At 52.9% G+C, this 21,052-nt stretch overlaps 6 protein-coding genes across 6 annotated transcripts; 3 read left to right on the forward strand and 3 right to left on the reverse strand.

The window, feature by feature from the left end:
- Positions 1 to 515: 515 nt before the first annotated feature.
- MRS44_000313 (uncharacterized protein) lies at positions 516 to 3,099 on the reverse strand (the record flags this gene model as incomplete). The annotated part of the gene is made up of 4 exons (XM_046272854.2): positions 516 to 808; positions 860 to 1,313; positions 1,364 to 2,419; positions 2,470 to 3,099. 4 exons carry the CDS (start codon positions 3,097 to 3,099, stop codon positions 516 to 518), a joined length of 2,433 nt encoding a protein of 810 aa, XP_046129562.1.
- A 3,883-nt stretch (positions 3,100 to 6,982) lies between these two features.
- MRS44_000314 (uncharacterized protein) lies at positions 6,983 to 8,577 on the forward strand (the record flags this gene model as incomplete). The annotated part of the gene is made up of 4 exons (XM_065623982.1): positions 6,983 to 7,238; positions 7,331 to 8,010; positions 8,063 to 8,212; positions 8,266 to 8,577. The coding sequence occupies 4 exons, from the start codon at positions 6,983 to 6,985 to the stop codon at positions 8,575 to 8,577; spliced, it is 1,398 nt and encodes a 465-aa protein (XP_065479715.1).
- A 1,167-nt stretch (positions 8,578 to 9,744) lies between these two features.
- On the forward strand, positions 9,745 to 10,374 carry MRS44_000315 (uncharacterized protein; the record flags this gene model as incomplete). The annotated part of the gene is made up of 4 exons (XM_046272803.2): positions 9,745 to 9,747; positions 9,917 to 10,121; positions 10,189 to 10,284; positions 10,340 to 10,374. The coding sequence occupies 4 exons, from the start codon at positions 9,745 to 9,747 to the stop codon at positions 10,372 to 10,374; spliced, it is 339 nt and encodes a 112-aa protein (XP_046129558.1).
- Positions 10,375 to 11,236: 862 nt separating this feature from the next.
- On the reverse strand, positions 11,237 to 12,288 carry MRS44_000316 (uncharacterized protein; the record flags this gene model as incomplete). The annotated part of the gene is made up of 4 exons (XM_065623983.1): positions 11,237 to 11,647; positions 11,698 to 11,769; positions 11,825 to 12,157; positions 12,220 to 12,288. The coding sequence occupies 4 exons, from the start codon at positions 12,286 to 12,288 to the stop codon at positions 11,237 to 11,239; spliced, it is 885 nt and encodes a 294-aa protein (XP_065479716.1).
- Positions 12,289 to 13,048: 760 nt separating this feature from the next.
- Positions 13,049 to 14,457, reverse strand: MRS44_000317 (uncharacterized protein; the record flags this gene model as incomplete). Its single annotated transcript, XM_065623984.1, has 5 exons — positions 13,049 to 13,756; positions 13,806 to 13,877; positions 14,083 to 14,262; positions 14,326 to 14,400; positions 14,455 to 14,457. The coding sequence occupies 5 exons, from the start codon at positions 14,455 to 14,457 to the stop codon at positions 13,049 to 13,051; spliced, it is 1,038 nt and encodes a 345-aa protein (XP_065479717.1).
- Positions 14,458 to 16,314: 1,857 nt separating this feature from the next.
- Positions 16,315 to 20,402, forward strand: MRS44_000318 (uncharacterized protein; the record flags this gene model as incomplete). Its single annotated transcript, XM_065623985.1, has 7 exons — positions 16,315 to 16,534; positions 16,595 to 17,261; positions 17,312 to 17,548; positions 17,598 to 18,365; positions 18,413 to 19,233; positions 19,283 to 20,208; positions 20,256 to 20,402. The coding sequence occupies 7 exons, from the start codon at positions 16,315 to 16,317 to the stop codon at positions 20,400 to 20,402; spliced, it is 3,786 nt and encodes a 1,261-aa protein (XP_065479718.1).
- Positions 20,403 to 21,052: the final 650 nt, after the last annotated feature.

The following is a 21,052-nucleotide window of genomic DNA, read 5'->3' on the forward strand; positions in this document are numbered from 1 at the left end:
GGCTTTTTTTTCCCAAGCCCTGGAGCTGCTGCTTACAGTATTGAGCTAGCCGATGGGTGGATGATGGATGCTCTGGGGGCCGTTGGTGGTGGCTGTGAACCAGGCTCCCGGGGCGTCAATGGGCAATTGGAAGCTTGGGAGAAAGCAGGGTTCAGTACCATCCATCCCATGATGTGATGATGAGGTCGAGTGCCGCGCTCCATCTCGGCACTCGTTCGTCCTTCTTGACTCTGATAACCCTAACCCTTGGAGTCAATGACAGAGTCTAGAGACAAGATCAGAGTTTACAACCTCCCTCACCGCCTCGGCTCTTAGACAATCTACGCATTCAGCATCAGACAACTCGAGATACTCCGCATATTCGGCCGAAGCAGCCAGCCACATGGTCCCAAGATGCCGTCAGTTGTGGGCGCGTAGATATCCATTCGCCCTCTTCCTGCTTACTTGCTTGTACAAGACATATCCGCCAGCCTGCTCCATGCACCGTCACTCCAATCGCCTCGCCTACTCTTGGCCTACTCTTGGGCCTCAACAACCTCTTCCGCATACGCCGGGGCCTCCAGCTTCTCTCCCTGATCCGTCCACACCGCTGCCAGCTCAGCCTCGATCTCATCCCGTCGCTTCTTCCACTCGTCCACCTGCGCAAGTCGCTCGTGCAGTTCTTGTAACTCCTTCTCAACCTGCATCTTCTCTCGCTCTGTTCCAATTCGCTCAAATTCCCACTCATCGCCTCGCTCTCCCATTCCCAGGACGAGGTTGTATGTATGGTACTTCTTAAGGGAAGCCCGGGTTGAAATGGTAATAAGAGCTGCGGCATGTCAGCATCACATGAAAAAATCTCGCCATGGAATCAACTTACTGATGCCCCTCTCCTTGCATGTCTCGTAGAGCAAGCCTTCCACGTCGCTTGACACGGCGCTGGTGCCTTCATCCACGATGGCATACTGAGGTTCATGATATAGCAGACGAGCAAATCCCATCCTCTGCTTCTCACCTCCACTAAGGACGTCCTTCCACTCCTTTCGCGTATCCCACCCTCCTTCTCGATCAGGAAGGTAGCCTAACCTCGCCGCCTCCAGTATGCTCTTAAGGTCATCTTCCGACTTGCGCTTCTCTCGCATGTCCACGTGGCCATCGGGGTAAATGACTTGATCGCGAAGTGTGCCTGGGCTCAGGTACGGTCGCTGGGGCAAGAACATGATGCCGTCTTGGCCGATGTTCTTGGGCCGGCTCACCAATCCTCTGTATACTGGCCAGAGACCTGCGAGAATTCGGGAAATGGCACTTTTACCCACTCCGTTTGGTCCAGAAATCTATTCTTCGTTAGCAGCGGCACATTTTGTGTCGGGAAAGGAAGACTCACCAGTAGATGCTCCCCCCTTCGAATTATGATAGACAGGGAGTCAAGCAACTCCTCGCCTCCCTGCGGCCACAGACCAGGGGCCACAACCGGAACATGCTCAAACCGAACACCGTCAAATCCCTTCTGGATCGTCCCTTGAACGTCGGATAGCGAATACAATTCGCTCTGGCCACCTCGGATATGGTAGGCATTGGCATGTACCCGATGCAGAGTCGAGATGAGCGTGTATACACGGCTAGTGTACCCTGCCAGTTCCGAAAGGTCCTTGATCGAATACATCATACGACCTCCAGCATCTGCAAGCGAGAGCATGAGCCTCTTGTTAGTAATAAACTCCTTCATGCGGTTACGTTCTCGGCCTCCCCGGTGTCCATTCTCGGCCATCTCAGCTCGGCCGCCAACGCCACCCCATGCTGGCAAAAAGACGGGCAGTGATGCCAGGAGATATCCGTAGGCGCTCCAGCTGTATTTGAGAATAAAGTCTTCGAGGATGTTGTATCGGATCTTGAGCATGTAGATGCCTTCCATCCACGACTTCAGTGACTTGAATTCGCGATTCAGGAATGTCTTTTCCGTCTCCGCACCACCATAGAAGGCAACCTCCTCAGCATTGGCAATTAACCTGGCATGCAAGCTTCGGAAGTCACCCTCTTTGCGTCCTTCCACGGCTTTTAGCTTGCCGAATGGCGGGGAAAGCCTTCGAAGGATGCTCGCAGTCAAGAAGTAATTGCTCATGAGACCTGTCAGAGCAAGAGGACCAAGCGACCGGTAGAGCTGGTAGTTAAAGACGCAAAGATCGACAAACGGTTTTCCAAGTGACGAGTAAATGTTGGCGGCTGCTGCACAGAATAGAGTCAGATCTTGGGTGATAAACTGGTCCGCGCTTTGGCCAACGCCTCCGTCCAGGTTCGAGAGCTTATAGTAATTAAGATTATCGTTCAGGTAGAGGTCATGAATGTACCGTGTAAGTCGCGTTCGAAATGCGATCGATACCTTGGACTCGAGGAACTTGATCATGGCGTTGGTGTATGAGGCGAAGCCTCCAAGTCCGCACCACTATTGATTGTCAGCGACCGACTTCTCGGACACACAGGTTTCGTCCTTACCTTGAGGATGCCCCAGAGGAAAGCCTTGCCATTGCCAGCGACAAGATCGCGCACAATCTCACCGTCGAGACGGGCCACGACCAGCGAAAGATACGTCCGCAGCATCAGAAATACGCCGTGGCTGAGTAGCAATCCAGCTTCTTTACTTGACCACCTCGGAATCATGATGCTCATCAGGCTCAGAAATTGGTGCAGGAAAGCAAGATTCAGACCGGGCTTGGTTTGCGCTGAGGGCACAGTGCCTTCGCGCAGTCCAGAGACACGCGGTGGGTTAAGGAAGAGGCGCCGATGAGCGTCGAATGTGAGCGGCTTGGTCGTGTTGATGACAACCTTGGTTGTCCCATCTTTGTAGGGAACATAGATGGTTCGCGATCCGTCCTTGTTGTGTAGCCATGAGTTGGTGCGCACAAGTTTGCGACCTTGTTCTCGCTCATGCCGTCGGTTCTTCCACCATCGTCGCCCTCCCTCTGCGCCGAGGATAATTGAGGCTGCGAGTGCCAGAGTCGCGAGGATACGCGTCGTGCGCGAAGTTCGGCGGAGTTTTGTCTGTATCCTGCCAGTCCATTTGTCGAGGAAGGCCGCCAGCATCTCCTCAGCGGCAGTATGCCGCAAGGTTGATTGCGCAGCCATTGGTGATGGTATAGGGATGACGTTGAATGCGCTGGAGGAGCTTCCCCACAGCAGCACGAGCGACTCTCGAGAGCCTCAGAAAAGTTCCCTCACTTCCCCATCCGGCGAGAGGGTCTCTTTAACGATTCGGGATGAAAACAGAAAGTTCAATGAAGAATGAAACAGTGCAAGATTCGATGATGCGAGAAATCAGATAGCCGAATCGATCCAGGTTCAACAATTGTGCTTTGATTAGGTTAGGAAGGCAGGTGTCATCAAGCCGCCGTGTGAGCATGTGAATACGGATTCCGAGGCAAGTGCCACATGCGACTGCAACTCGCCTGGCTGCGCCTGCTGCAGCCGACGGAAGCGGCCAGCTCGGGACGGGAATGACGCCACAGCGTGCAGTCACATGATGTGGGAAAAGCTGGGGAAGAGCATGGGCCGAAACATTCGGCTCCTGATTGGCTGGGCGAAGCATGGGGGAACAGCTAATCCTTAACCAGACAAGCTTCTCCGCTCTCCTGTTCAGCTCCGTCCAACCCGTCGCTGAACGTCTACCCTAGAGAATTTCGAGAATCTCAAAAAGCTTATTCACAGGCACGTTTGATGCTTCATGCAATCCTTATCGTGTGCTTGGCATGTATCAAATTCTGTGACGTGTCTTGGGCGTACATAATGGCACATCGAGGGCGTCAGGGGCTTTTGACTGGATTGTGCCTGTCGCGGATTGTCGTGGCCCGCATCTCATCTGGATGAATGTAACAGAAGAAACAGGTCTAGAACTTCCATGGGTGGAACAAAAGGCAGGCACGTAGAGCCACATGTCATTGCCCAGATCTCCAGTTGGTCGCCTTTGAGATAAAGACAGACTTTGCGGGTGCTTAAGCATGCGGCTCTGGTTTCCAAGTCCCAGTCAACTCCGCGCACATGTCTTCATCAACGGGGTCCAGTATGAAGGTCTCCTCCATAGAGCCAAGGGCGAATGGACATCGAGCGCCGATCCACCATGCAATTAACTAAGGTAGCCAGGGGCATGGGACCCGGGCAATGCGACTGAACATCGACATCCGACAGGTCGCGAGATGGGCTAGTTCATGGCCAATTCATTGCCAGTTCACACGTACATTTCGGATGCACAGGAAGCTCCCACGATTTTTTTCTCTCTATCTCCAGGGCCCAAGGATGGGTCGCCACAGACCCATTGGGTGACCACAAGCTAATTACGTAGTCTCATGGGGATGACCAGATGCCTGTCTTGTGACACGAGATGGAGGGTGCCCGAGAAGGCTTGCTGAGGCTCACGAGTTTCCCTGCTGATCCCTGTCGCGTTCTGAGAAACGCAGGTAATGCCGACCGAGAACCATCAAGAACTTCATCATCACCAGAGAAAGGCACAAGGGTTCTGACGGATTTGGGATGGTGGCAAGAGGTCTTCCAACCGGCCACAGCGGGTATGTAGGTCTCTCGACTGGTCAATTCTGAGGGGCCCACGATGCATGGAGACATCACTGATCCAGGCGCCAACGCGGCCAATCATGCCGTCTGGATGGGACGTATCTTCCTGGACTGACAAGGTTGATGGCCCTTTCTACGTGTCTCAGTTTCTTTGACCACGGACTCGAGCATTCGGGATGGCTGAAAATGTGCTTTTTGCTGAGCCCTCATCTCCATGCTATGGAGATTCGGCGTTGCTAACGGAGCAACAGCAATGCATCGATGAGCTTCGGGCCTCAGTGCAAATCGGAAGAGGGCGCTTCAATGAAACATGCACAAGAGGTCCTTCGCAGGACACACTATCAGCACACCACCAGACCTCGTCGTCGGAACTGCATCTACCCGTGCAGGCGGGTTAAGAAACAAATGAGACAGCCAAGGGCAAAGTACCTCGAACTCTCCCAAAGGCTGCTATTTTCTGACAACATAATTCACATAAAAATAGCCAAAAAAAATAGGGAAAAGATAGCGTTCAAAGACAAAGCCCTAGGAGCTTGACGTATTATTCTGGTATCTTACTGCAGCTTTATACGCATTCCTATGGGACGAAAAGCTGATGTCTTTGTACTGGTGTCTCATTTTTTCTTGACCCTTGTGCCCTGGCACCCATCATGTTGCCACAAGGAAACTGGGAACAGAGTGCGAGTGCGCCCAGGCATTCTCGGACAGCAGACAGCAGGGAACACGGCTGAAAAGCCGGGGAGAGCTTGGAGCATGGAGCAGCTGGTCGAGTGTGAACTGAGTGGCCACCACGCAATGGGTGAGCTCTCCCATTTCTTCTCGGCCCTGCTAACGAAAGCCCGTGGTACGCCCACACTCTGATTGAAAGCCATGGCCGAGAGTCTATCTCAACCTAGCGGGCGCCAGGTCTCCGGATTGAACCCACATCATGAGTCCCCTTAACATGCAAGCTCGACTCGCGAGCGGCGCATCAGAGAGCTGGGACGCAGACACTGTAGAGCCGGCAAGGGGATATCGTAGAGCACAGACGTCGCAAAAGTCAAGCTGTTGTCCCCTTTGCCCTCTCCCGCGCCCAAGTCAACATCCTCCCGCAGTCAGTTATTGCTACTCTAAGCCTGGGGCAGGGGTCCTAGGCGCCGCACCGAGCATGGGCGGGCCACGGGCGACCATAGGACAGGGTGGTTAAGATGAGCCTGGCGGGCACCATTATTAGCGGAGATGAGACAAGGGGAGAGATAGAGTGGTATTGTGAGGGGCGTGTTGACTTAAAGTTCACACTGTACTATATGGGCCAAATAATACCATATACACAGTGTGTTTAGTGCAGTTACAAACCTCCCACAATACTGTACTATCCTTCGCCGAGGGCTAATCTCAACCAAGACTCCACTCACACCTTCTCTCCCACCCACCCCAGTAAAGCCCAGTCGAGCCCCGTCCCGTTCGGCCATCCTCTCACAGTTCACACAGTCTCTCGACGTCCCAGTGTCCCTGCCGCTCAGCGTTTCCAGCGGATGTTCCCCCCGGCTTCCAGCACGTCTCCCGCTGCTCCCACCGCGCCCGTCCAGCCTTCCAAAACCAACCTTCAGCCTTCAGGTAGGGAGTCTCCAGAGACCGGGCAGTTTTACCACTTACCCCTGCGCGCGCTCCCAGCCTTGATCTTCCAATTTCCTCTTCCTCCCCAAGTGCCCAGCCCAAGACCCAATCTACGTTTTAAAGGCAATCATCTCGCTTGCGCGCCAGGTCCTCCCTCTCAGCCTCCGATCCGCCCTGCTTCTCGTCTCCGTCCTCCGCCCGCCCTCCGTTCTTCCTCCTCCTCACCGAGCTCCATCCCCGACCGACGCAACCCCCGAACAGGTTTCCCGTTTGCGGCAGTCTCTTGACGAGTCACTCATTCGCTCCGGTTCTCCCTTTGGTTACTTTTCGCTTCATTCACTTGCACCTTTTGCCTTGATCCAACCTTCAGCCACCGCTTGCCTCGGCCCAAACGCGCTACAATTTCCCACCAACTTCGCCCCCTCTGCGCTCTGAAGCCCTTCGCCTCCTTCATCGACGCCAAATCGAACTGTCTCGCCTCCTCCCGCGTTCCGGGCCTCTGTAGGCCATCTACAAAGAATTAGGGGCTGTTCATTTAGGACTGGTTTTGTGTGTGGACGAGGTCGACGACGTGAGTTGCCATCATCCCTTGCGCGATCCTGGTAGCCCCCTGCGCGGTTTCTGGTTGTTATATGCTCGTGAGAACACGGGAACAGTATCGTCTCCTTGGCGACCTTGTCGCGACCAGTTTGAAGACTGTGCTGGGATGATATTGGTGTGAGCTGGTGATCACCACGTCTGCGCGCTCCTGGCTGTGGTACTCCATCCGGCTGCTGACGGCTCCCAATCGCTGCTTGGAAATCAACTTCTGCAGGACATTCACTGACGGGCCTTCAAGCAAACAGCAAACATGTCCGACAAGCCGCAGACTCCGAACGACGAAATCCAACTTCAGTCGAACTCCGCCGACGCTGAGATGGGCAAGGACAAGGATCTACTGTCACCAGAAGATGGGTCAAGCTCCAAGAAAGGCCGTGGGCTCCTCCAAGTTCCCTCGAGATCATCGTCACAGCGGAACCAATCGTCACCAACATCTACGGGTTTGAGTGGGGCGACCGTCAGCGATTCCCGGAACAGCATCGGAAGCCGATCGAAAGACTCCAAAGGTAGCCTCCGGGGGCGACGACGGAACGGAAGCACGTCTAGCAACCGGACTGGCGGCGAAACTGAACCCACAAACACCCCTGTAAACACCCAGCCAAGCTCTCCCGTTGCTCCCCCCAGAAGAAGAAGAGAGGTGGTCTGCTCTCGTTCCTTGGATGTTGCGTCACCCCCGAGGGCCCCAACGGCGGCGAGGAAAACAACGAAAACGTGCACAAGCTGGACAAACTGCCTCAGCGGCCAACATCTGCTAGGTCGCGAACCAACACTCCCCAGGAGCAGCCCAAGCCAGCTCCCGAGAAAGAAGCCCAACCAGCCGCCCCCACACAAGAGCCCAAGGACGAGCCTACTTCATCTGGCAGTACCAACGACGAGATTACAGTGGCAGAGCGAGAAAACAGGGAGTCGAAGCAATCGATTCCCCCCGCCGTCACGGTGGAGCCACCCAAGCCATCTCCAGCAGACGAGGAGCCCAAGGAGCAAGATAACAAGACGGCCGACACTGGTGACGTTGATATGCGAGATGCTCCCGTCGATGAGGCCGAAGAAGTGCAGGTAGCCCCTGCAGCCGAAGCACCACCCCAAAGCACGATACCTCCTCCACCTCCACCCCCAGGTCCGGGCCCCTCTGCCGTGGCACCCGTTCCATTCCCCGAAGCTGGCCCATCGGCGCCTGAGCCGCAGAAGTGGTTGCTCCCCCCGATTGCGCCAGAGCACCAGGGCCGGAAATGCCTGGTTCTTGACTTGGACGAAACTCTGGTCCATAGCTCCTTTAAGGTATGTCTTGCGATGGTGTTGGATCGTATGGCGTGCGCTAATTATTTGACAGATTCTGCATCAGGCCGACTTCACCATCCCTGTTGAGATTGAGGGTAACTACCACAACGTCTATGTGATAAAGCGACCAGGCGTCGACGAGTTCATGAAGCGAGTTGGCGAGCTGTACGAGGTTGTAGTGTTCACAGCGTCTGTCTCTAAGGTGAGTCTTATCAGATCCTCCGCAATGGCTCGACTAGTACTAATGATCTGCAGTATGGAGACCCTTTGCTGGACCAGCTCGACATCCACAAAGTTGTCCACCACAGACTCTTCCGAGAGAGCTGCTACAACCACCAAGGCAACTATGTCAAGGATCTCTCTCAAGTCGGACGAGATCTGAAGGATACCATCATCATCGACAACTCACCAACGTCATACATCTTCCACCCCCAACACGCAGTTCCTATCAGCAGTTGGTTCTCTGATGCTCACGATAACGAGCTATTAGACTTGATACCCGTTCTTGAAGACCTGGCTGGCCCCAACGTGGCCGATGTCAGCCTTGTCCTCGACGTCACTCTCTAAATACCCACCTTCACTTCTATTCTCTTTGTCGAACTTTTTCCAACGATTCGAAACACACAACAACCCTTGATCTGCACAATTGCCATCATAGCGGAAGGCGTTTGGTTGAGAGCTTTCGTTTCCTGGTGTAGATGTACTATTGTCTAATGTTACATAATTGAGTGGTTGGAAGGAAACGGACCTCACCAACGAACTCAAACTTCCCCTCGACGCGAGGTTACCCGGCGAAAGTCGGTTGGCATCAGCGCGGAGGTCCTCCGGAGCGGGCATTGCATTGCCATTACATCTCACGGATTCGGGGCAAAAGATGGATCAGCAACCAGAAGTAAAAGCAAGCAAGCACGGGACGATCATTGGTGGAAGAATAGGGTTTTCTTCTCCCAGAGATGGACACGTGGTGTTTGAAAAGGACTACCTATTTTTTGTGCAAATACGCTGGCGGAGGAAGAAAAAGGAGGGCGAATTCTGCTGCGATGGGAGAAGAGGCCTCTGGACCATGCACGGGGTAGAGGAACGGACAAGCATGTGTGAGAGGGAGTCCCGTGTGTGGATGGGATAACCTGCCAGCGGCGAGGGGCGGGTTTTTTGCGATTCCATTTGTCTCATGGTTTGCGTCTTTGATTCTGCTTCTGTTTTTTTTCTTGAATTATACATCACCTCATACATGCGAGTCTGCGAGCGGACTCGGAAGCGAGCAAGACAGCGTTTGTGCTGATCAGTAGGATCAGCGGGAGTAGAGTCCATAGTCATCTCTACTATACATAGCTATTGTCACTAAATTGTAAAATCCCCCCGACGCCTTTGTATCCTAGTGGTGAATCATGCTTGAACTCAGGAGCGCATCTCGGCCTTATCGGTAGCCAGTCGCATGTCCCTTTGGTGGAGCATGCGCCGGTTGAGCTGCCACTTTCACTTTGAAGCTTGGACGGGGCCCGGAAAAAAGAGGACCCGACCTCCCTGTTTTCTGGCGAAGGTGGCCTCAACTCCCTACCGACCCATTTACTGGGGAAGACGCCCATAATTTCGACGCAGCCCAGCCCGTCTCGACCTTTAATTCCAACCTCGACATTCTCTCCTTTTCGCGTCTCTAGCTTTATCGACTTTGGAATCCTGCAGCGGTTCCGTGTCAACTGTCCTTCCTAGGTCTCTTCGGTTCTATTCTTCACAATGGTACGGAATCCATCTCTCCTGTTCGGCCAGTCAATCGCACGTGGTCGCGATGCTACCATTGCTAGTATCGCGAGCTGCTGGTGATGCGCTGCGACTTTGGTTCCTCCACACGGGGGCTCCATCGCTATCTTGTTGATTAAGAGCTTCAATGCTGACTCCTGAGCTATAGTCTTCTCCTCGTCCCTCTTCCCCCGACAGCGGCGCTGCTGCCAGCGGTGCCAGTGTCGGCCGCCCCTCGTCTCCTGCCATCCCTGGTGGTCCCCGAACTGCTATCCGACGACGTGCTGCCGCCGATCAGAAGGAGAAGATTGCCAATGCGCGACCAAGCAGCACCCGCGCTGCCGGCGCCGGTGGCTCCTCCAGCACCATGCTGCGTATGTTGCCCCTTTTCGTGTAAAGGAGGTTGGAGCATTTGGGACAGGTTGTTAACATGCGACACAGGACTCTACACTGACGAGTCGCCCGGTCTGAAGGTCGACCCCGTTGTTGTTCTGGTTCTCTCTCTGGTCTTCATCTTCAGTGTTGTCGCTCTTCACAGTACGTTCATATCTGTCCTCACATGAGCCAAGAACGACACCTAACCCTTTAATAGTTATTGCCAAGATCACCCGAAAATTCTCTAGCTAATTGCACCATCCATCACCGACGAGGAGGAATCAACGAAGAAGGGAGGCGCTTTTTCTCAGTGGGCGTAGGCTTTTCACATCTGGGATGTCTGAGGATGCGCAAATCTACAAATGGAGCGGGGGGAGGATAATACGGCCATACCGGAAACTTTTTTTGTCGTTTGTTGAATTGCTGCGGGTTATGAGATAAAGCCTTTGTATTATATCAGCAAAAGGGACCCAGACGGCAATCTGGACTTTTTCTGTTTTCGCGCGCTTTGATGGTGTCCTGGCTCGTACTGATGTTGGTGATGTCTACTTGGCCTTTCTGGGCAAGTAAGTGCATGTTGGTGGTTGATGAAAACTTAAAGCAGCTCGAACCGACTCATATGAGATCATGTTCACTGAACAACTAGACGAGGAGACTACGGTACCTACAATCAATTATCATGGGTGAGAGGCCTGAATGCACCCCACAAACGCTCATCATCGAGTTGTCCAGCCAGCTGTAGCTACGGTACAAGGATAAACAACCACACAAACTCTAACAAATCACCCTTGATCCAGTGCCTTGCCTACTACACTCGAAACAGAAACCCCAACAAGTAGCTCGGCCATGTAGTCTTCATGGCCAATTTCATGGGACCCTCGTGAGCTCCCCAGTTACATAACCCCTGAAGGCGTTCGCTGGCCAAAAAGGTTTATAGGGATGGGTTCATCTAAAGACAGGTCAGTGTAAGGCCATGCTCACGTCTCAGGCGACATACACAGTGAATAGGTAGAAACGTAAGAAAGCCATGCTCGTCGTCAGGAAGTGACATAGACACTGGCATGTTCTATGTCGAAGCCAGCTGGCTAAGATGCCAGTTGCTTGATGCTGTCGTCTAATCCCACGATGGGGGCTCTTCTCCTCTAGTAAACGCTCCCATCTCACCGAGAACACGCCGCAGGAGCTGGTTGGTCTTAGCGACCAGCTCGTTGTTTCGAGCTATCGCGGCAGTAATGCCATCTACCGGAAGTGTTGAGAGAACAAAGGGAGGCAATGGAGATGGCGGTGTCTGAGGAGGAGGTGTCTGAGAGGGAGGCGTTTGAGAAGGAGGTATCCGAGTAGGAGGAATCTCAGAAGGAGGTGTCTGAGAAGAAGATCGCTGAGATGGAGGGGACTGGGATGGTTCAGGCGAGGGAGCTGCGCCTTGGTCGATGGCCTGTGGAGGGTTGGGCACAAAACGAGGGTTCTTCTCTGCCTGTATGACAGCTCTCTTAGCCTCGAAGGCCAGTTTATCCCAGTTGAGAACCTTGGGTGATTAGCTATCAAGACATCAAGTACTCTGAGAGGGTGGTTTACCTGTTCGCCGTTGAGGATACGGACTGCCGCCTCCTGAAGGGTACGGGCATGAGGCAACGCTGCATGAGGAACCTTTGAAATATCAGCACAAGAACGAACAAACAACATCGGCGGCTAGAATGCTTACTTGATAGCACTTGCGTCCACCCTGGGCACAGCCGTAGCATGAGACGGCCGCTGGTGCTGAACGAGAAACGGTTAGTTGAGCCCACGGCCCAGGAAGGAGGACCACTAACTGTCTCGGCACCGACAGAAACTCTGGACCACAAGCAAGCATCCTGTTAATGCAGACCGCGCACGAGATCTCACGAGGTTCGCCTCGAGTCTTTGGATCGACTCTGGGCTGCTTGGAAGGACGCGTCGTGTCCTGATCGTTGTCACTGCTCGCGGGACTTGGCTGATCTTCAAACTCGCTCCCGCTGTCATTCTTGAGACCCATGGAGCCATCCAAAACAGGCGCCTAGGTGGTAGAATCTGTCAGTTCGGGGTTGGGGGTTAATGAAATGACTTGCGGTGACTTACGAATCGGAGAGCCGTGTGACGCATGAGCTCAGAGGCGCGCTGGCTTGCAACTCTTTCCTTGCGCTTCATGGTTGAATCGGTGATGGGATCCTCCTGAACGACGTGGGATAAAAGTTGGTGGTAATGGGACGGGGTGGTAGCTGGGGGCTTGCAGGCGCGTCGTGTTGACAACAAACAGAACGCGAATGGGAAATGGTTAAGAGAAAAGAGTTAAGGGAGACTAAAAAAAAACGAGGTGCTGAGATGGTACAGTTTGGATGGTGTCTGATGTTGAGATGATCCTGGGAAGTGCCTGGCAGTGCCGCAGCATTAATCGACTGCTCAGCCAATGGGGCGGATTGGATTTCCTTGATTGCTCCTGGGCCCATGCGAGTAGATCGAGGTAGTATCTATATAGATAGAATCGGGAGTGAGCGGCGAAGGAGCGGCGAGGTTTCGGCTGGTTTGAGAGACAATACATGTCCAACTTACACCGTAACATCGCGATACGAATACTGGCGAGATAAATAAGTGTTACAATTAAACTATACTCAATCATTTCCTTTTCACTTTACTTTTGGCATATGAATCGTTAGACTCAGGCGTTGATTTGTATCTTGACCTGGCCCAGATGGACCATATCTAGGAAACGGCAATCTAGGCTAGAACCAAAGGTCCAACAGGGCTGAGTGCCCATAGACGAGATCGAGTATACATGACAAGTGATGCTTTTGTGTTGTCGTATAACTACCTACTTGAGTTCTACCTCGAGGTAGTCATGATCACCAAATAATGCTTCCCAACAAATCGGTCAGCTTCATGTCACCAGAGTATCAGCTTGGGAGGATCCTTACGTCTGCTTATCGCTCAGAGTTCGCTGCTCAGTCAACAACTTCTGCAGCACCTTCTTGCTCTGGACGTTGTCTTCGTGAAGAAGGTCCAGGCTCCCCTTGATGCCTTCCATGATCTCGCAGAGATCGGCCACGACGTCGGTGTTGCGGTCGATGGCGGAAATGATCTTATCAGCGGAAGAAAACTCGCGAGTGAGCTGGATTGGATCCTGACCGTCGTCGCTTTCGTCATCACAGTCGTTGTAGACTTCAGCATCGGGGGTTGTCTCGGTGGCCAGGCCCTTGTCGCTGTCGCTGTCGCCGCCCCAGTTGGTGTTGCGTTTGTCATTCCAGGTTGCGATCTCGCCGCTGCCCCAGCGGGGGATGCCGTTGACGCCCCAGTTGGTATTGTCATTGCCGGCCTGGTTGGCGTTGGCGTTGACGTCCCGGTTGGTGTTGCTGCCGTCATTCCAGTAAGTTTTACCAATGTTGACCTGGTTGATGTTGGCGTTGACATTGACGTTATCGCTGCCGTCCCAGCTGGTGTTTCCTTTGTAGTCCCAGCAGGTCTTGCCGTTGTCGACCTGGTTGACTTTGCCATTGACGACCTCCTTGACATGGTTGTTTCCGTCCCAGTAGTCGTTAGTATCCTCGCGGGCAAACCAGAGAAGTCCTTCTTTCATAAGGGCGAGCTCGGCTTTATTGGAGAGATACTCCCAGTCCGTGTCCTACAATTGTGTTAGATACAATCATGACGAAGAAAGATGAGAAAGTTACCTCGTGGCCCTCATCCATCTTACGCGCACAAACCTGGAGCTCGTAGGCTGATTTGAAGGCAGTCTCGGGAACCTGAAGAGTCAGTCACCGCGCAGGGGGAGAACCAAGCAGAAAGCGCACCTCTTCGCATTCCACTCCATGCAGAACGCAGAAATAGCACGCGCCGTCTTCGTTGGCTGAGAGGAATCTATGTCAGTGGCCATCGAGTGTAGTTGACGTTGGGAGAGAGGAGTATCGTACCCAGGTGATCACGGCAGAGGCCGTGGAACCCGCGTACCATCATGCGGTTCGCGCACTGAAGGCAAGGTACTTCGCGAGGGGGTCCCTGGTGCCGAAAGGGACGGCGCTCTGGGGCGTACGGGCTGGCCCAAAAGTCCTTGGGGGCATGGTGTTCGATGGGCTCAGGGTTTGCGGTACCGTACTTGCGCTCATTGATCTTATCGGTTGGGAGGTCGACCTGTTAGGGAGAAAGTGGTTAAAGCAAGGCTAGCACTGTTGGAGGACATGTTGGAAGACTTACAACGGTGAAATCCCTACCAGTCACGACGGTGTTCACCTCGGAAGGGGGCTCTGGGTCCCACGAGCCCCAGGGAGCCTATCAGATAGATATGAGAGGGTGATAGGGAGCTTGGGTAATGGGAAACTGTACCATGGCGACGGGTTTCTTCGAAGAGAGTCTTGTGAGATGTATCAAAAGCCTTTCGGACACCCGCTCGGTGAGCAGATGTTGTCGGATTGCCCGGTGTTGCTGGTGAGAAGAGAGTAATGAGGCGTGTTGAAAGGTGTTATCCTCAAGAGTGTTAAGATGAGGAAATGTTGGAGGAGGAAGGATGCTGAGAGTCAAGATGTTCCAGTCTTTAAATAGTTTGCGCTGGTAGGCAACACCTCGGTGACCGTCATGTTTGTGTGATTCACTCTACTTTCTGTTTGTGACAGTGATTCGGAGTAAGATGTGACGAGTTGCTATACAATCAGTAACCACTCAAACAATCACAGGCTCAGACAAAACAGTGCTATTCAACAATTGCCAACAGTCTCAGCAGAAATTGTTCGGATTGAGAGAGCAAGGGTAAAGAGAACTCTTGAATAAGTTCCAACACCCATAAGCTAGATATTGGCCATCGCCATCCTGAATAATGACTTCGGTGTAAGTTTGTGAGTTTGTCTCGTAATAAGGAACACTCAAACATAAGTTTGAGCATATGGAGGCACAATCAATGGCTAAGTGCACATTATTCATCGAAGCACTCGATGGTTTCTTGGAGGCAGACAAGCATCCGAGCTCGACGCTGTGCAGTTTAGTAAGTGAATCATGCTCTGTGAAGGTATAGAGTGATCTGCCAGGTGGTCGATCTGGTCACAGCATGGTGGCCCGGTCTACCTGGATATTTCCTACAAACACCATCGACATAGCACAGTACTTGCTTGTTTCTGATGTGATGTGGAGCGGTCCGTGTGGTGATCGCATCCATTTTCGCCATGAGATCTGCTCTCTGTGAGGTTTAGTCTCTCAAAGTGAATCTGAGGTTTGGTATGGCTTGAACTCTGAGCCACGCGTGGATGGTTTGCGGGTTGGGTTGATAACCATAGACCAAGGACTGTGGAATCACTTCCACCAAGATTTATCAAGAATCTTCTGAGAGTGAAGTACAATGTGACAGTAAGAGGTGTTGATCATGAGAGGGAGAGAAACCGCCTCTCATTGACTGAACGGCATTATCGTGAATGGGGCAAGAACGGGAAAAGACATTATGGATATATCAGTCACTTGATTCATGCAGAAAGACCTCGGTTGCCAATCCCCTGCCACAGGCCGTATAGACAAGTGGATGACGCCCCGAGTCTTGGACGCCCCTGTCTAGTAGGTTGTCGTTATTCACAGTCCGTCTTGGCTCCGTATGAGCGATCAGATATGAAATGAATGACTTAAGCGAAGATGGAAGGTTGAGAAGGAGACGCGTCGTCGTTTGCGTGGTGGAGGTCTCTTTTGTAATACTCCGTGTCGGTGGTCCGTATCCGTATGCCGTACTCCGAGCGGAATAGGTGTAATGATTCGCTGGATACGATAGCTTCGATACGTGCCTGGGGCACGATATCAGGCAACACTGAATTGCTCTTGTATGTAAGAGCGTGATTTTGTATGATTGGCCACGTAATTACCGCAACAATGGCCATTTCCTTTGTTGCGTCTTGAATTCGCACAACCCATGCGAGAGTGAGTTTGCGACATGCCCGCTATTAATAGCGTCTAAGCCCTTCTGGGATAGTGGATTGAGGACCAAGCTCCAGGGGGGGGCTTAGACTTGGAGCTCGAATTTGTAGGGCTGACGTAGGAGGTTGATGCTCCTCAGTTTCAAGTCGTTCCCCCACTATGAGACCTTCCTCTCTGCTCCACCATGAGAGCTTCATACAAGACCCCTCCATCTCCCACGTTCAGTAACCGCCCAGCTTCTTTGGATGCCAGGCTTCTACTACTCTTTCTTCCGTCAAACACTGCAAGCTCGTCGCCATGGCAGTCATGGACGAGAAGAAGGCTGCCGCTGCTGCTGCTGCGAGCCAGCAACAACAACAGGCGTTCCCCCGCAATGACATGGCAGACGCCCTTGTCACAGATGGCTTTCAGCTGCCCGATATCGACCCTGGTGATGGCGCTCCACCGCCGTATGGAGAGAGCCATGATCAAGTTCATTTCTCCCAGCCTGGTTTTGATGCTGGAGCCGAGGTGACGGGTATGTATCCAGCATGTGTGCAGCTATCATGGAAACATCCCACCTAACTGATGTCATTAGGCGATGGCCGAGTCAATATCAACATCAACACCAAGAACAGAAGACTCGCCGATCTCCTTGCCCCGACTCTGCAAAGACAAGTCACCGCCGCCGAACCTGAACCTCCTGTCCTTCCTCCCGCATACATCCCCCCAAGCCTGGGCGGCCTCCCAGGCCAGACACCGCCACCAAAGCTCAACGTCGTCGTACAGATTGTTGGATCCCGAGGCGATGTTCAGCCCTTTGTCGCCCTAGGCAAAGTACTCAAGGACACATATGGACATCGAGTGCGAATTGCTACACATACTACCTTTCAAACGTTTGTCGAAGAGAATGGCCTCGAATTCTTTAATATCGGCGGTGACCCCGCTGAACTGATGGCTTTCATGGTCAAGCATCCTGGTTTGATGCCTGGCTTTGATGCTATTACGAGTGGCGAAGTGAGCAAGCGTCGAAAGGGTATTCAGGATATTCTCCTCGGCTGCTGGCGATCTTGCATAGAAGGAGGCGACGGTCTTGGACCACCACCGACTCCTCATGCCAAGAATGCTCCTCTGGATGCGTCATTGGAGGTATCAGGTGCGGGCCAAGAGCCTTTTGTCGCCGATGCCATCATCGCGAACCCCCCTAGCTTCGCCCATGTTCACATTGCTGAAAAGATGGGTATCCCAGTGCACATGATGTTTACGTGAGTTGCTCTACCCTTTACGAAGGAGCGCCTGTTAATAATCCGTCTAGTATGCCTTGGTCGCCGACCAGGGCATTCCCTCACCCCTTGGCCAATATTCAATCCTCCAACACGGATGATGTTATGACCAACTACATGACTTACACACTTGTCGAGATGATGACTTGGCAAGGCCTGGGAGATGTTATCAACCGATTTCGAGAAAAGGCCCTGGATCTTCCACCGCTTTCACTGATCTGGGCTCCTGGACTACTGGCTAGGCTCCAGATTTCCTGGACATATTGCTGGTGAGTATATACGCTGGCTTGAATGAAAACAACTCTGACTTTAACTCAGGTCACCAGCTCTGATCCCAAAGCCCAATGATTGGGGTCGACACATCGACATTGCCGGCTTTTACTTTCTCAACCTCGCATCCTCATACACACCGGATCCAGAGCTTCAAGCATTCTTGCAAGACGGCCCGCCTCCAGTTTATATCGGATTTGGCTCTATCGTCGTCGACGACCCCAACGCCATGACTGAAATGATCTTCGAAGCAGTCCGACTCGCAGGTGTTCGAGCGCTGGTATCTAAGGGCTGGGGAGGACTTGGCGCTGATGAACTTGGCAAACCTGATGGTGTGTATATGCTGGGAAATGTCCCACATGACTGGCTTTTCGAGCATGTCTCTTGCGTTGTCCACCACGGCGGCGCAGGAACCACTGCTGCTGGTATCAAAGCCGGAAAGCCCACGATTGTGGTTCCATTCTTCGGTGATCAGCAGTTCTGGGGTGCCATGATAGCAAGAGCTAACGCAGGTCCCGAGCCGGTCCCCTACAAGGCGTTGACGGCAGAGAAGCTGGCCGAGTCTATTCAATTCTGTCTTCGCCCTGAGACCCTGGAGCAAGCGAAGGCATTGGGCGCAAAGATTCGAGAAGAGAAGGGTACTGATGTGGGCGGAAAGAGCTTCCACGATCATCTAAACGTGGACAACTTGCGATGCTCTGTGTCACCGAGCCGTGCCGCGGCCTGGCGTGTAAGGAGGACTCAAGTGCGGCTGAGCCCCTTTGCTGCTGCAGTTCTGGTCGATGACGGCTCACTGCAGTGGTCTGACCTCAAGCTGTAAGCCAACTGGACAGGCCTGAAAGTGTTACGCTAATCAAGAGCAGATATCGCCCGAATGAGTACAACACCGAGGACCAGCCGCCAGACCCCATCTCGGCCTGCACCATGTCCCTTGTCTCTGATCTTGGAGGTATCGGAATGGCCATTGCCGATATGCCCAGGGAGATCTTCCGAAGTATGCAACGGACTAAAGAACCTGAAGCGTCACAAGATCGGCCACAAAGCCCTGGGCAAGCTGCAGCATCGCAGAGTGAGACCTCGCTGCTCACACCCCCGACAACCGAAACCGATTCGAGATTGACGCCTGCGCCTAGCGCTTCGGAGGCTGGAACCGCGAACTCGACGCTCGCCATTACTAGCCATTCTAACGCATCTCAGCCCACTTTGAGCGATGCCTCATCCACCTTCTCGACTCCTTTGTCCCCTGGATCCTCGAATTTCCAAGGATCGACAATTCATAGGCCATCAAGGGACCAACTGAAGCAAGCATTTGGAGGCAATCGAGACCGCAGCTCCTCGCCTACAAACTACATGACCCTTAATGCGGCGGTAGGTACTGGCAAGGGGGTTGGCAGGATTGTGTCTACAGGAGCTAAGACACCTATGAACTTTTGTCTGGGCCTGGCCAGAGGCTTCAGAAACATGCCCCGACTCTACAACGATGACACAATACGGCCAGTTGAGAAAGTCACTGGTCTTGGTTCTGGAATCATGGTGGCTGGTAAGGAGCTCGGTTATGGAGTTTTCGATGGCATCGCTGGCCTCGTAACACAACCCCTGAAGGGTGCTGAGAAGGAGGGAGTGCAAGGCTTGGTCAAGGGTTTCGGTAAAGGCATTGGCGGCTTGGTCGCGAAGCCCGCAGCTGGTGAGTCGAATCAGGTGGGAATATTTATACTTATGCTGACTTGTTCAAGGTATCTGGGGTATTCCAGCCTACACCATGCAGGGAGTTCACGCCGAGATCAACAAGTTCTTCACTAAAAGTGTTCACAACTACATCGTCTCATCACGGGCTGTTCAGGGTCAGCATGAAATGATGGAATCGACACCCGAGGAGAGAGAAGATGTTGTCAAGCGATGGAACAATGTCAAATTCGACCTCAAGAACTTCTACGCCATGAAGAGAAAGGAGAAGGTGGCGGGCAAGCTCCCAGCAGACTCGCTGCCGACCAGCGGAGGAGCTGATTCCACGTTTGATCGCCCACGTACTGGATGGTTGCACACGAGGAAGCTGTCTTTTGATGAGAGGAAGAAGCTACATGCTGAGAAGGAGACGTGGAAGAGGGGCTATGTGGACGTCACGATTCCACCACCTACGGCCAGCGACTCCTCGAGTATACAGACAAGCTTGTCGGAAGATGCCGAGTTGGAGAGAGCCATTCGGGCATCCGTTCTGGAGACTTCACGTGGAAATGCCGAGGAGGACGCTATGATCGAGGCAGCCGTCCGAGAGAGTGTCAAGGCTGTGCGGCAAAAGGTCGAGTCAGAGCAGGCCCCGCCGCTTCCATTGAAGGACCCGTCGATATTCCAAGACGAAGACTACCAGATTACGGACGAGGAGTACCAGGCTCTCATAGAGCAGGCCATTCAGCAGAGTCTCGTTGCCGACGCACAGTTGCCCCAGGAATCTGGTTTCGTGGAACTCGACGTGGACACAGCTGTTTCCCGACCGGCTCCCCTCGCACAACCACAACCGCAGCCGCCTAACGATGAAGATGCAGAGCTGCAGCGCGCTATTGAAGCATCAAAGAACCCGCCACCTCTTCCCCGAGAGACAACGACGATGAAGAACTTGAACGCGCCATCGCCGCCTCGAAAGAAGCGATGGCAAAGGAGGCGAGTCAGAGGACCGAGGAGGATATTGTTATGGAATATGTCAAGAAGCAGAGTTTGGCAGAAGAGGAGTACAGACAGCAGATGATGAAAGGGAAAGGCAAGGCAGATGAGGAGGATGAAGACGAGGAGCTGAGACGGGCGATGGAGGAGAGCTTGAAGATGAGCAAGGGGGACTATTCAGGCCCATCGGGGGCTTGATGCTATACTGAGCGATTGAATGATTTGATGAGTTCTTTTTAGTTTTGTATTGCCGTAGGAGGCTAGGATACCCACGTTGCAACATGTATAGAAGAAGGGATTTTAGTTTCTTGCTTATTCTTGATCTATGAAACGTACCGTTGGTGAACTATGTTTCAGAATACTAGTGATGGTACCGTAGCGGAAGTTTTTACTTTGAATTGGCTAGAAGGATGATGAGAAATAATCATGTGGATAGTGTTTTTGTGTGCTTGAGTTGCTGCTGGCATGTTGGTGACTGTTCAGGGGCATTCTCCTTTGTGTGTGCCTCGGCCAAGAGAGGATTGGGTAAGGAAAGGAGCTCGAGCCTTCTCTAACATGAAGGTTGAGCACAAAGAGACGCAGTGGCTTAAGAATCCAAGTAGAAGGTTCAGGTGTTGTTCACTCGAGGAGGATACAGATTACGATGAGCGCACGTTGCTCAGTCGAGTGAGCAAAACGTGCGTGCTTGCTCTCTGCTGTTGCGTATAGCATCAAAATCATGTTCCTGCCCATATGGCGAGAGAGAGTTTATACTCTTACTTGTATTTGCCTGTGTCGAGTTTATTCTGTGTGGACAAGACTCTTGAGATCCACGGACAGATGTTGATAAAATAGAATCTGCTTCTTAT

This window comes from Fusarium solani (assembly GCF_023522795.1).
Source record: "Fusarium solani strain SB1 chromosome Unknown bctg00000000, whole genome shotgun sequence".
In the NCBI taxonomy this organism is placed as follows: domain Eukaryota; kingdom Fungi; phylum Ascomycota; class Sordariomycetes; order Hypocreales; family Nectriaceae; genus Fusarium; species Fusarium solani.